The 13,300-nt window shown below is 38.2% G+C and overlaps 3 protein-coding genes across 3 annotated transcripts; 1 reads left to right on the forward strand and 2 right to left on the reverse strand.

Moving 5' to 3' along the window:
- The first annotated feature begins 208 nt into the window (after positions 1 to 208).
- Positions 209 to 4,002, forward strand: LOC147294870 (paramyosin). Its single transcript, XM_086230820.1, has 5 exons — positions 209 to 1,980; positions 2,083 to 2,159; positions 2,340 to 2,451; positions 2,622 to 2,738; positions 3,303 to 4,002. Exons 1-5 carry the CDS (start codon positions 574 to 576, stop codon positions 3,660 to 3,662), a joined length of 2,073 nt encoding a protein of 690 aa, XP_086086946.1. The 5' UTR covers positions 209 to 573; the 3' UTR covers positions 3,663 to 4,002.
- A 144-nt stretch (positions 4,003 to 4,146) lies between these two features.
- On the reverse strand, positions 4,147 to 6,315 carry LOC147294871 (cytochrome P450 71B34-like). The gene is made up of 2 exons (XM_086231642.1): positions 5,411 to 6,315; positions 4,147 to 4,886 (listed from the first exon to the last, which is right to left on the reverse strand). Exons 1-2 carry the CDS (start codon positions 6,302 to 6,304, stop codon positions 4,251 to 4,253), a joined length of 1,530 nt encoding a protein of 509 aa, XP_086087768.1. The 5' UTR covers positions 6,305 to 6,315; the 3' UTR covers positions 4,147 to 4,250.
- A 3,441-nt stretch (positions 6,316 to 9,756) lies between these two features.
- On the reverse strand, positions 9,757 to 11,870 carry LOC147294872 (cytochrome P450 71B34-like). The gene is given in 3 exon segments (XM_086231979.1): positions 9,757 to 10,283; positions 10,285 to 10,575; positions 10,962 to 11,870. Coding segments are annotated over 3 exon segments (1,542 nt in total). The 3' UTR covers positions 9,757 to 9,941.
- Positions 11,871 to 13,300: the final 1,430 nt, after the last annotated feature.

Consider the following 13,300-nt stretch of genomic DNA (forward strand, 5'->3'; position numbering starts at 1 on the left):
ATCACACCGACGACTTACGTGGCAGCATCACAACGGCGCTTGCATATACATCTGCGGCGGACTAAACTACATTTTAACAGAGGATAGGAAATAACTTTCACGTAACAATCACCACGTGGCACGTACATTTGATTCGCTACAGTCGTAATTATTTTAGTCTTAAAAACTTATAAATTTTTAAGCGAAAAACAGAGGGAGACTGGTTGGTGCTGGTAATCGTTGTCGTTTCTACTACGCACCGTCGCTCGGTCTGTCTGTCTTCTTCGTCTTCTTCATCATCTTTGTTTGTAGGTACGAATCTTTTTTCTCAATTTCGCTCTGTAAGTAACAACAATTTCCACTGCCTCAATTCCTTCTTCAAGTAAATTACAGCCCAAAAGTTTTTATTCCAATTACATATTGCGACCAATTTGTTAATTCCATTTCCTATTTCGACTAGGATTTCGATTTTTAAATTTATTTGTAGTCAGTTAAACGAATTATAATAAGCATCGACTATTTGATTCCAAGTCGGAATGAGACCTTGCTTGTATAATCGGCGATAGCGGAAGTTTGGCAATTGGCATATACCAAATGGCGAGTGTCGGTGACGAAGACGCCGATGCGGTGCTCAGTGACGTGGAGGGCGACGATCCAGTGCCGATCGTGATCAAGAATCCGTCGCCGGACGAAATCTCCGCGGAGCGATTCCGTGAGCTCCTCGCCGAGCTAGATCGCGAGCGACAAGCTCGAGAGGCGGTGGAGAATTCGAAATCGGACCTGCAACTTCAGTTCAGTCGTCTGAAGGCTCTGGCGCACGAGGCGATAAAGAAGCGCGACGAGTGTGCGAGGCAGAGAGACGAGGCCTTGCGTGAGAAGGAAGAAGCTTCCAGAGCCAACGAGAAGGTCTCGGAAGAATTGGCCGAATCGAATAGGGTTAAAGACGAGGTTTTTCAGCAGAGGGATGAGATTACGAAGCAATTGGAGGAGGTTGTGAAGGAGAGGGATGGCTTGAGGTCTGAGATTGGGAATTCGACGCATATGCTCATGTCTGGAATTGATAAGATATCAGGTAAAGTTAGTAATTTCAAGAATTTTGCGGTGGGGGGATTGCCGCGGTCGCCAAAGTACACGACCGGATTGCCGGCGGTTGCTTATGGGGTTATTAAGCGGACGAATGAGATTGTTGAAGAGCTTGTTAGGCAGATTGATGCCACGGCCAAGTCTAGGAACGAAACGAGGGAGCAGATGGATCAGAGAAACTACCAGATTGCCATTGAGATTTCTCAGCTCGAGGCCACAATTGGCGGTTTGAGAGAAGAGGTTGCCAAGAAAACCTCTATTATTGAGAATTTGGAGAGAAATGTTGAAGAAAAGAATGGTAAAATGTCGGAGATTGAGAAGGAGATGGAGGACAAGTTGAGTAGGGCTGAGAATGAGGCTTTGGAGTTAAGGCAGTTAGCTAGAGAGTATGATGATAAGTTGACGAATTTAGACTCAAAAATGGAAGCACAGAGGCCTTTACTCGTTGATCAGTTGAATTTCATTTCGAGGATTCATGACCGGCTATATCATGTTATGAAAATAGTTGATGCCAATAATTTGGATCAGTCGGAGTTTTCGGAGTCCCTGTTTCTCCCTCAAGAAACGGACATGGAGGAGAACATTCGTGCATCTTTGGCTGGGATGGAATCCATTTATGAATTAACCCGGATTGTTATTGAAAAGACAAGGGACTCGACTGAAGAAAAGAATCGTGAAATTAAGAGTTTGGATGAAACAGTGACTCGGTTAGTTAAAGAAAAAGAGCAAATTGGATCGTTACTTAGGAGCGCTTTGTCAAAGAGGATCACATCAAATCCATCTTCTAAAACAAGTGAATTGTTTCAAGTTGCAGAAAATGGTTTAAGGGAGGCTGGGATAGATTTCAAATTTACTAAGCATATTGAGGATATTAAAGTGGATGCACTTGAGACAGAGGAGGATGAAGTATACACTTTAGTAAGAACACTTACTGTTGGTTTGTGTTGTTTGTTATTTTGAATTTGATTTGGTTGCAAACCCTAGTGGGTCATTTCTGATGTATTTGTGTATCATGCACAGGCTGGTGCTTTGGAGAATATTGTTAAGGCATCTCAGCTTGAGATAATTGAGCTGCAGCATTCTGTGGAGGAATTAAGGTACTCTGTTGTGCTCAAAATTATTAAAACACACATATATTTTGATGTTTACCTATGCACCAAAACTTGAAGTTTCATTTAAGGAATCATTGCAACTGGTAAACTATTTTTGCTTTTATACTGTTTACCTTGTCCTGACATGGTATTGTTATGTTATATTTTCTGCTTTACCGTATTAAGGGCAGAGTTGAGTTTACTTAAACAGCATGTAGAGGCTCAAGCTAAGGAGCTCGACCATAGAATGCATAGAATTGAGGAACTTGAAGAGAAGGAGAGAGTTGCAAATGAAAGTGTATGTCATTTGCATTCTATTGGCAGTTCAATTACTAAGTTTTACTTTGCCTTCTGTAATTCATTGTTGTCTGATAGGAGGCAATCTATAACATATTTAAGAAATGGCTTTGTATCACTTACGGTTCATGAACCAGTTTGAGGAGTAATGTAAAGCTATTCTGCTTGTAGGTTGAAGGGCTAATGATGGACATTGCTGCTGCTGAAGAAGAAATTACAAGATGGAAAGTGGCAGCAGAGCAAGAAGCTGCTGCAGGCAGAGGTGTAGAACAAGAATTTGTGGCACAGGTATCCTTGCAAAGTTGGCCTGATATCATTTTCTTGATGTGTTTAGTCTGATATTTGTTTTCAAATTATATACCTTGGTGGAAGAAACAACAGTATATGTAGGGATGAACTTATTTAACTTAAGACATTATTATAAGTCCAATATAATTGTATAAAGTAGATGATTAGCCCTGAGGTCTTATTTGGGAAGTAAAGTGTTGTGGGATTGGACTAAGTCGTAGGTTCAAACTTGACCAATTACTAATGTCTGAATATTATTCACTCATGCGGCTTGATTGTGAAGGAAAATATAAGATCATATAAAAGCCTGTCAAGTGCTTGTGACAGATGGGTGTCTATCATTAGCATACTATCCAAAATCTTCAGACTACAATAATTTTCAAACATTACTAACTGATTCAAACATCTAAGGTGACTTGGGCATTGTGGTCATATCTCTAATGGGCGCTTGGTAAATTACAGCAAAAGTCTTACAAATTTTATTATATATGACATATTCCATCTTCATTGTTCAATTAGCATGTTCCCAACTCTAATGATAATGGATTTGGTTGGAACCTGCAGTTGTCAGGACTTAAGCAGGAACTTGAAGAGGCAAAGCAGACAATTGTGGAGTCAGAGAAGAAACTTAAGTTCAAAGAAGAGACAGCAGATGCTGCCATGGCAGCTAGAGATGCTGCTGAGAAATCATTGAGATTGGCAGACTTGAGGGCATCCAGGCTTCGGGATAGAGTAGAGGAGCTTACCCATCAGCTTGAAGAACTTGAAAATCGGGAAGATTTGAGGAGGGGATTGAGTGGACCTAGATATGTATGCTGGCCATGGCAATGGCTTGGAATGGACTTTGTAGGTTTCACTCGCACCGACACACAAGAACAACAGAGTAGTTCAAATGAAATGGAGCTCTCGGAACCTCTTTTATGATTTACACTTTTTTCCCCTTCTTTCTTTATTTTTTATTTTTTTTATTTTGTGTATTTATTGTGATCTTTCAAAATTAGAACAATCAGGAAAATGCTAGCTTCTAACACCTTTACTCTTCAAATCTCCCTTATTTGCAGTGATAACTTTGTAATTGATTGTTTTCGCATGGTAGCTACCTCCAGCTCCCTAAGTGGATCTTTCGCATTCACCCTTCTTCAACGGAGAGGCTAATTAATTTTCTCACGGTGGTGTAGTTTCCAGACTTCAAGTAAACAATAATGTAGTTTCTAACTGAAACCTTTTTCTTTTTTATGTTATTGGGTTCCCTGTTTTTTTCTGGTATCTCTGTTGAATTTTCCTTTTTTTTTTTTTTTTTTTTTTTTTCTTTTTGTGTGAATAAAACTTAAACATAGTCAAGTGAAGTGCCATCATATAAAAAATGTTAAAAGGGGAAACTAGTGACATACAGGGACCTGTGGACACGTATATAAAATCCAGGCCTTTATTTCTTGAAGTTGATTTATTTCACTACAAGTCTACACCATAATTCCCAACAAGAAAACAGATCTTCCGAGATCTCGAGGTATGCTATATATCTTCTGAGGACCCCTTAGTAAATTTCACGGGGACAAGGCTGAGAGCAGTTTTCTTAGTGATAGTGAGGGAAATTCCAGTTGTTTCTGCCATGTTGATATCTTCCTCCTTCATTCCATCAGGCAATTTCCAATCAAACCAGTAGAGAAGATTTGCAAGCCCAAGCTCCACTGTTGTGGTTGCCATGTAAATCCCAGGACACATTCTTCGACCAGCTCCAAATGGCAAGAACTCAAAATGTTGGCCTTTAAAATCAATGGAGCTCTCATCAAACCTTTCTGGGATGAACTCTTCTGGGTCCTTCCAAAACTGAGGGTCTCGCGCGATTGCCCAATCGTTTACAATGAGTCGTGTTTTGGGTTCAATGTCATAGCCTTGGATTTGGAAGTGGGACATGGCTTCTCTTGGAAGAATCAGTGGAGCTGGAGGATGCAGCCTCAGGGTTTCTTTGATTATCATCTTGAGGTATTCAAGCTCTTCTGTGTCAGTTTCACTGACTCTTCCTTTGCTTCCAATGCATTTTCTGACTTCTTCTTGTGCTTTCTTCATCAGTCTTGGCTTCCTTGCTAGCTCTGCCATCGCCCACACCATGGTAATTGCACCCGTATCTATTCCACCTAAAAATAAATTCTGAATTCACAAATTTCATGGTCAGCAAAATAAGCTTGGAACCCATTTGCGAGTCTGATTATTTGCTAACATTTTCTATAATATTAGCATTTATGCCAAAATTACATCCTTTCAAACTTCAATTCATTAATTATATCAATTATCTTTCTAACATAAACTCCAAACCCAAAAACTATGCATTTTGGTCATAAGTACAAGGATGACAGGTAAGATAGAAACAGAGGATCTACATGATTATTCTTAATTGAGAAAATGCCTCTATTATATATTGTTCCTAATTATCCTTTTTTTTTTTTGGGTCTGAAAGAAACTTCATAGAAAGGCAAACAGCCAGGGCAAAGGCCAAACAAGTTAAACAAAGAACAAGGCAAACCAGAGAACAAAACAACAGCCAACCCAAAAAGGGAAAGCCCCAAGGAAGCTAAAAACAAAAGCTGGGGAGCAGACACTACCCAAGCCAAACCATACAGAAACCAAAAATTATCCATTTAAGAAGAGAAATAATTGAGGATTGAGATACTTACCAAAAGGACTGCCTTGATGTTATCATGACCAAGTTGAGCAGCTCCAAACCCAGTTTGCTCCTTCACTATCTTAAGCAACACATCGACTATGTCTTCTTGGTCTTGCTTTGTCCTCCCAGGCCTGAGATGATCATCAATCACCTGCTGGAAAAAACGATCCAACTGAGTCGAAACCCTATCAAACTCTTTATGCTTTCCAGAGAGCCTGTCTATAAACCACCCGAGATAATATGGGAAGCATTCAACTGCAGAGAAGCCTCCGACCATGGTCTCAATGTCATGAAGCACTTGATGAAACCTAGCATGCTCGAAGTTAGTTTCTTGGAAACTTGTCCCAAAAGCAATCCTGAAAATGATGCTACCAGTGAGAACAAACAACTTCTCAGTAAGATCGACAGAAGAAGAAGAGTCAGAGATGGAATCGATCATCTTAGCCACTTCTTCTTCCCTTACAGACCGATACGACTGCACCCTCTTGACGCTGAAGAGCTCCAGCACACATATCTTTCGAATCTCTCTCCAATAATCACCATAAGGCGAAAATGCCATGTCGAGATAGTTGTAAGTGAGTCTTCGAGAGCCAGCTGAGGTGGGTCTGGTGCAACAAAGAAGATCGTTGGTTTTTAGAGCCTCTTTTGCTGCTTCAGCGGATGATATAACAACAGCAGGCATGCGACCAAGGTGCAGGAGCATCACTGGGCCGTAGGCTTTGGAGAGTCGCCATAGAGTTTGATGAGGCCATGCGCCGAGTTGGTGCAAGTTGCCTATAAGTGGAAGCTTGGGAGGGCCTGGTGCAAAGTGCTTTTTTACTTTCTTTTTGGTTAAAACAAGTACTAGAGGGAGGACTAGGAGGAAAGGAAGGCATATTATCATGAGTAGGGGGTTGAGAGCCATATTGGAGTGGTTGGTTGTGCAGTTAGGATTGATTTTCTCCATCTTATATAAGAGCAAGGTTTAAATAACTTTTTTGACTATTCATCCATTTGATGGTCGGCGTTTTCTGAATATCTGATGCATACTATTTTCAAGCCTACCTAACTTCTGAAATTAGGCAAGGGCAAATGACAAGTACACTTTTCCATGTCGATCAAAATTAATTATTAGTCAGTCCCCATACGTCATGGTGAAAGTAGTGGTGCGACTGTAATTTACCAAAAACAAAGTGGTGGGACTGCATGAATAATTGGACAAGTACAGTGCATTAAGAACACATCATTGTATGTTGGACCACACTTAATTAACACCTTCTTATCTAATCAATAAAGTTAAAACTATTAAATTTGTTCCTTTGGTTAATTACGGTCATATGGCAATGATGTGAGAATGAAGAGTCCTGTGGTGATAGAAAATTAGGTTCAAGGGATGCCATATGGTATAATTGAGTGATTGTTCAACTAATGAAATAGATGAACAGAATATATAAAAATGGAATAAATTAATGAATGATATATACATATATATACGGGTAATTGCTTTATATGTATAGGGTACAGTTGTGTTTGAAACTGTATATATACATATATATATATATAGCAATTATCCATATCCTTGGATCCCCATTGAAATGTCTATATAAACAAGAAACAACGTACACCTCCTGGCCGGATCTCTTTTGAAATTGTAGACAAACTTTCCATTCATGCATCAATTGGATCCTTGTTCACAAGCTAACTTTGTATAGGCTGATGGATAAGCATATGTCAACGGTCAAGTGAGCACGCAATCGACAGATCATTGTATTTTGTATTATACTTATGTTTTATCCAATTTTAACCAACGATCAACAAATTTATGTTTTCTTTTAAAAATGTGTTATGAATAATTGGTGAATACCAATAATGTGTCATCACACATATCCAAACAAATGAATTTATTTTATGACACAGAGAAAACAATGAGCAGAGCATCTGAATCCCAACTTCACGTACTGTAGTCTAAGCCGAATCCAATTTTCTAGTGTGCATGTTTAGTCATTTAGGTGTGCGAGCTGCATGTGAAGCTGGCCTGAAGCCATGAGATAGATTGGTTTGAGGTGCATGCATGTCAGAAAGTTTTGTATGTTACAAATTAAGAGTATGCCAAAGTTTTTTCTGTGATCGGGACTCGGGTAGTTGTCTTTTGCTCTACTGTACGTGTCTGGTTTCCCAAGTGTATATAACTAGCTAGCAAGCATATATGTATGTTCTAGCACTTGTAATTAACTTTCTATGCAGTGTACAGTACGTACAGTGATGACCCTGTTTTGGTTACAGACTAGTCTAGTGACCCTTTGTTGCCATATATAAAAGGTGTTTTCCATGTGACTGATGAAAACAACGTACATCTTCAAATTGATCCCCCTCCAGATCCAATATGTGAGCAGCACATCCACATGATCCATCATGTTCAACATTAATGTCTCTCTATCAACCAGTCTAGCTAAGATATAGACCTTTAAATAAATGGGATAAAGACCTTTGCGATTAATGTCTCTCTATCTTCCAGTCTAGCTAAGATATAGACCTTTAAATAAATGGGATAAAGACCTTTGCGATCTGATAATCTGACAGAATTCAAATCCCATACAAAATTCTAACTACCTTACGTATGTTACATATTATATTATATAGGATCAGATCAACTAAAATTTATATATGTCCCCTTAATGTATATAGGCTTCGTTTGTTTCAACGTGCTAGCCGGTGCTAGCTAGAATTGTGTTAAATAAGAGTTAATTATACTTACACCCTCTGAGATTTATCGTCTTTTTACATATACCCCTGGAGTTTCAATAATTACACATACACCCCTGAGGTTTTAAAATTGTTACATATAACCTCCTATAGTGAGACGAAAATAATGAGAAATTATGCAAAAAAGCATGCTAAGGGATTAAATAGCCTAATAAGATTATTCAAGGTGTAAGGTCAACCTGAATACAAATTTTTTTTTTTATTATTATTTTTTCTTGTAGGGGGTTATATGCAACAGTTTTAAAACCTCATGGAGTGTATGTGTAATTATTGAAATCTTAGGGGTGTATGTGAAAAGACGATAAACATCAGGGGGTGTATGTGAAAAGACGATAAACATCAGGGGGTGTAAGTGTAATTAACTCGTTAAATAACACAGTAAACTCACGTTTGGTAAGGCCCGGTATTATTTTAAATGAGACTATCTAGCACCGCTACTTCTAAAACACCGGATTGTGGGTTGGTAAATAGCGAGAGTTGAAAACACCTCGCTATCTAAGAACCGGATTACACCTCACAATCTAATGGCTCCTCAACTTAGAAAGATCAAAACAGAGGCAATTGATTTGTTGATTAACTAGTTCCTGCAAGGCTGCAACTGAAGACCAAAACTAGTTCCTGCAATTTGGGGCTTTTTTATTTGAGCACAATTGACCACATACATCTACACCAATGGAAAAAGCAGAAAGAGAGGAGCAACACCCAGTGAAGATCGTTGCCATCCGCCGTCGGAGTCGCTGGAGATCTGCAGAGGGAGGTTGCGGCTTTGGAGCTTCGATTCGGCGATTGAGGTGGTCCGATGAATGATCAAAAGCCACCTTTGGGTCCAGCTTGATGAGAGGAATAAACTGGTACCAACAGGGGCTCACGACGTTGTCGGAAAAGAAGGGCCGAGAACGGAGGCCGTCGACTTCTCCGATTTTGAAACGCCATCATCGGCGGACAGAGGGGGAGAAGATGGCGCTGAGGGAGAGAGAGATTGAGAGAGAGAGAGAGAGATGAAGGAGATGAAGGATGTCAGTATGGCACCATCATCGGGGAGAGAGAAATAGAGAGAAATGGGGAAGGAGTGAGACTGACGATATGGGTGGCTGGGAGTGAGTTTATTAATTGTATTAGATTTTTTATTTTTTAAATTTTAATTTAATTAATTTAGTGCTTTATCCCCAAAAAAAAATGTACTTTTATACCAAAATCATATTTTTTTAATATAATTAATTAATTAATTAATATTTGTAGGCATTGAAATTAATAAATTTATTTTGATAATTAATATATTTTATTTATTTACAAATTAATATAATTATAGCTCAGTCCGACCATGCACCAAACACATGAATATGTTATTTAGCTTATCCAGCTTCATAGTCTGACACAGCACCAAACACAGGATGACACTTAATTCAGTTTATTCCAATCCAACACTATCCAGCATAATCCACAAGAATAGTCTAGTACAACATAGTCCAACATGCCAAACGTAGCCATAGTGTGTTATTGATAGAATTCGTATTAGATTGAACAACCAAATTCGTCTCCTATTAATTAGTTACAACGATCAAATTTGGATCAAAACCTCATCCATTTTTAGGGATATAAGACGATCACTATTAGTGAAGTTCCACCGTTCCAATATATCTCTTGTAAAACACAAGCACATGAACATGCATATGTAGACATTCATCTGTTCGATACCAATCCAAGCCTTTCTTTGTCAAAGTTTATTTCACAATTGCTAACAAGAAAACAAATCTTCCCAATTGCCAAGATATGTAGATCGAGAAGGTCCTTATATTAAATTAAGCTGCCCCTTGAGAAAATTTCACGGGGACAAGGTTGAGAGCAGTTTTCTTAGAGAAGGTGAGAGAAAGGGACCCACTTGTCTCTTCCATGTTGATATCTTCCTCCTTCATTCCATCCGGCAATTTCCAATCAAACCAGTAGAGAAGATTTGCAAGCCCAAGCTCTACTGTTGTCGTTCCCATATATATCCCAGGACAAATTCTTCGACCAGCTCCAAATGGCAAGTACTCAAAATGTTGCCCTCTAAAATCAATGGAGCCATCTTCAAATCTTTCAGGGATGAACTCTTCTGGGTCCTTCCAAAACTCCGGGTCTCGCGCAATTGCCCAATCATTTACGTACAAAGACTCGTGTTTTGGGGTCAATATCATAACCTAGGATTTGGAAGTGGGACATGGCTTCTCTTGGAAGAATCAGTGGAGCTGGAGGATGCAGTCTGAGGGTTTCTTTGATTATCATCTTGAGGTATTCTAGCTCATCTGTATCGCTTTCAGTCACTTTTCCTTTGTTTCCAACGCACTGTCTAACTTCTTCTTGTGCTTTCCCCATCAGTCGTGGCTTCCTAGCTAGCTCTGCCATTGCCCACAATATGGTAATTGCAGCAGTTTCTGTTCCAGCTAAAAATAAATCCTGCATGTTTCACAAATGTCGACATAATTAGTAAAATAAGCCTGCCACGAATTTTAAAGTATATATGGATCATCGATCTGGTTATATTTTCTGTACTGATCGATGCAGATGCAGATGCAGGGTTTATTTCCAAAATCATGTCGTAATTTTCTATGAAACCCAAAAAGCTTGACCTGAATCTTAAAACTATATATATATGTCATGCATTTCGAACAAAATATAATATTAATGGGTGACTATTTTTATACTCAAATTTTGTACATTTACACTTTGGTAAATGAATATATAGAAAGAGCTAGCTCCTTAATTCACAAAAACAATCAGAGAATTTTTCTTCAAGAAAACCCATATATTAAACCGCAGTAGTAAGAGATCGAAGAGCTTACCAAGAGGACTGCCTTGATGTTATCATGACCAAGCTGAGCAGCTCCAACCCCACTTTGCTCCTTCATTATCTTAAGCAGCACATCGACTATGTCTTCATGCTCTTGCTGTGTCCTTCCAGTTCTGAGATGATCATGAATCACCTGCTGAAAAAAACGATCCAACTCCGTCCAAATCCTATCAAACTCTCTATGCTTTCCGGAGAGCCTGTCTATAATCCACCCAAGATAATATGGGAAGCATTCAGCTGCAGAGAAGCCTCCGAGCATGATCTGAGTATCGTTAAGCAGTTGATGAAATCTAGCATGCTCGAAATTACTCCCTTGAAAACTTGTCCCGAACGCAATCCTGAAAATTATACTACCAGTGAGAGCAAACAACTTCTGAGTAAGATCAACAGAAGAAGAAGAGTGAGAGATGGAATGAATCATCTTAGCCACTTCTTCTTCCCTGACAGACCGATAGGACAGCACCCTCTTGACGCTGAAGAGCTCAAGCACACAAAGCTTTCGAATCTCTCTCCAATAATCACCATAAGGGGAAAATGCTATGTCTAGATAGTTGTAAGTGAGTCTTCGAGCGCCAGCTGAGGCGGGTCTGGTGCAACAAAGAAGATCGTTGGTTTTGAGAGCCTCTTTGGCTGCTTCAGCGGATGATATAACAACAGCGGGCATGCGACCAAGGTGCAGGAGCATCACTGGCCCGTAGGCTTTGGAGAGTCGCCATAGAGATTGATGAGGGGATGCACCCAGTTGGTGCAAGTTTCCTATAAGGGGGAGCTTCGGAGGGCTTGGTGGAAACTTCTTTTTTGGCCGTTGGGAATTTACCTTCTTTTTCAGTAAAACCAGTAGAGGGAAGAGGACTAGGAAAAAAGGAAGCCATGATATCATCAGTAGGGGGTTCGGAGCCATATATTGGAGTCGTTATGATTTTATTTTCTCGGAGATTAATTTATATCCATCTTATATAAGAGCTGCAGATCGATATAGTTGTTTAGAATAGTATCCCACTTTAATAATTTCTTCAAAAAGAAAAATGTTTTCAAATTAAGTTCGAAAGTTAATACAAAATTAACTATCTTTTTTAATTCACTGTATAATATAATTTTAAAAATCGAATTATTCATTTTTTAGGCTCTACTTCAAATATTATTTTTATAAAAATCTCTAAAATATATTAGAAGTCATTTAGCTATTTAATTATAATAACAATTATTTATATTTTTTTATCAAAAATAGTGATCATCTATTTATTTAATTATAATTAAATAATTAAATAATTTTTAATGTAGTTAATTTTTTATAATAATAATTTTTGAAGTATGACTTAAAAAATAAACTATTCGTATTATAAAATTAGTTATGTAGTAAATCTAAAAATATAATTAATTTCGTATTAACTAATTAGCTTTAAAATACTCCTCGTCTTTCATATATATAAATTAAAAAGTATAATTAATTAAAGTTTTATTTAGATTTTCTCTCCCTATTATGTATTGATTTTAGATAAAATGATCTAATTAATACATGATATCAAATTATCAATTTAGCTGAGCAAAGAGGTGACTTCTTGGTCGCCGGCGAGAGATCGCAGTCGAGACTTGAGAGCAGAGAGAGCAGAGAGAGCAGAGGTGAGAGCAGGAGTGGAGTGGGTTTTTTGACCGATAATACTTAAAAAAAGGAGTCAAACTTGAGATTTCTTGTAGCATTGGGAAAACATACTTCCGCAGTTTCGCTTTCCACAATTTCTTGTAAGGATCATGCATGTGTCACATCCGTGAAGCTTCTTTAAGAAAAATCAATGCCAGTTTGTAGAAGAGTGAGACTTATCTGTCCCGGGATACCAACAGGTGGCATCCCATCGTCTTCTTTTTCTTCTTTTTTCTTTTTTTCTCTCCCCTTCTCTCTTTTTCTCTCATTTGTGATACCACACAGGTGACATCCAATACGTAAGTTTTGTTCGTTGTGAAAAAGATGTGTACAAATTAAGTTGAATCGGTGGCCTCATGCTACTACCCAAACATGGCTTTTGTCATACACCCAAACAAAAAAAATTGTATTTTTAACCTTATCGTGTGTCTATTAGCAAGACTTGCTCGCATTATGATAAGCTGGCTAAATTTCATTCAAGAGAATTCAATTTGCAATTCTCCTTCTCTAATCAAAACAGAGTTTGATTCTTACCCCCCTTATTTACGGAATAATAATAAGAATATTGCTGGAGATTAGTTTTAAAATTGTTTATCAAATTTACATTCAGAATTATCTGACAATATTTTAATAATTCATATATGAGTCTATTTTAAAGCTTATTTATAAATTTACAATAACAAAAATTCATA

This window comes from Dryas octopetala, chromosome 2 (genome assembly GCF_963921425.1).
Source record: "Dryas octopetala chromosome 2, drDryOcto1.1, whole genome shotgun sequence".
NCBI classification, from domain to species: domain Eukaryota; kingdom Viridiplantae; phylum Streptophyta; class Magnoliopsida; order Rosales; family Rosaceae; genus Dryas; species Dryas octopetala.

Excerpts from the sequence above, each read along its gene's own strand:
- LOC147294871 (XM_086231642.1), bottom strand. The coding sequence starts at position 6,304 with ATGGCTCTCAACCCCCTACTCATGATAATATGCCTTCCTTTCCTCCTA. Across the intron at positions 4,887-5,410 it reads ACATCAAGGCAGTCCTTTTG|AATTTATTTTTAGGTGGAAT; the intron begins GTAAGTATCTCA and ends TTGTGAATTCAG.
- LOC147294870 (XM_086230820.1), top strand. The coding sequence starts at position 574 with ATGGCGAGTGTCGGTGACGAAGACGCCGATGCGGTGCTCAGTGACGTG. Across the intron at positions 1,981-2,082 it reads AGGATGAAGTATACACTTTA|GCTGGTGCTTTGGAGAATAT; the intron begins GTAAGAACACTT and ends TATCATGCACAG. Across the intron at positions 2,739-3,302 it reads AACAAGAATTTGTGGCACAG|TTGTCAGGACTTAAGCAGGA; the intron begins GTATCCTTGCAA and ends TGGAACCTGCAG.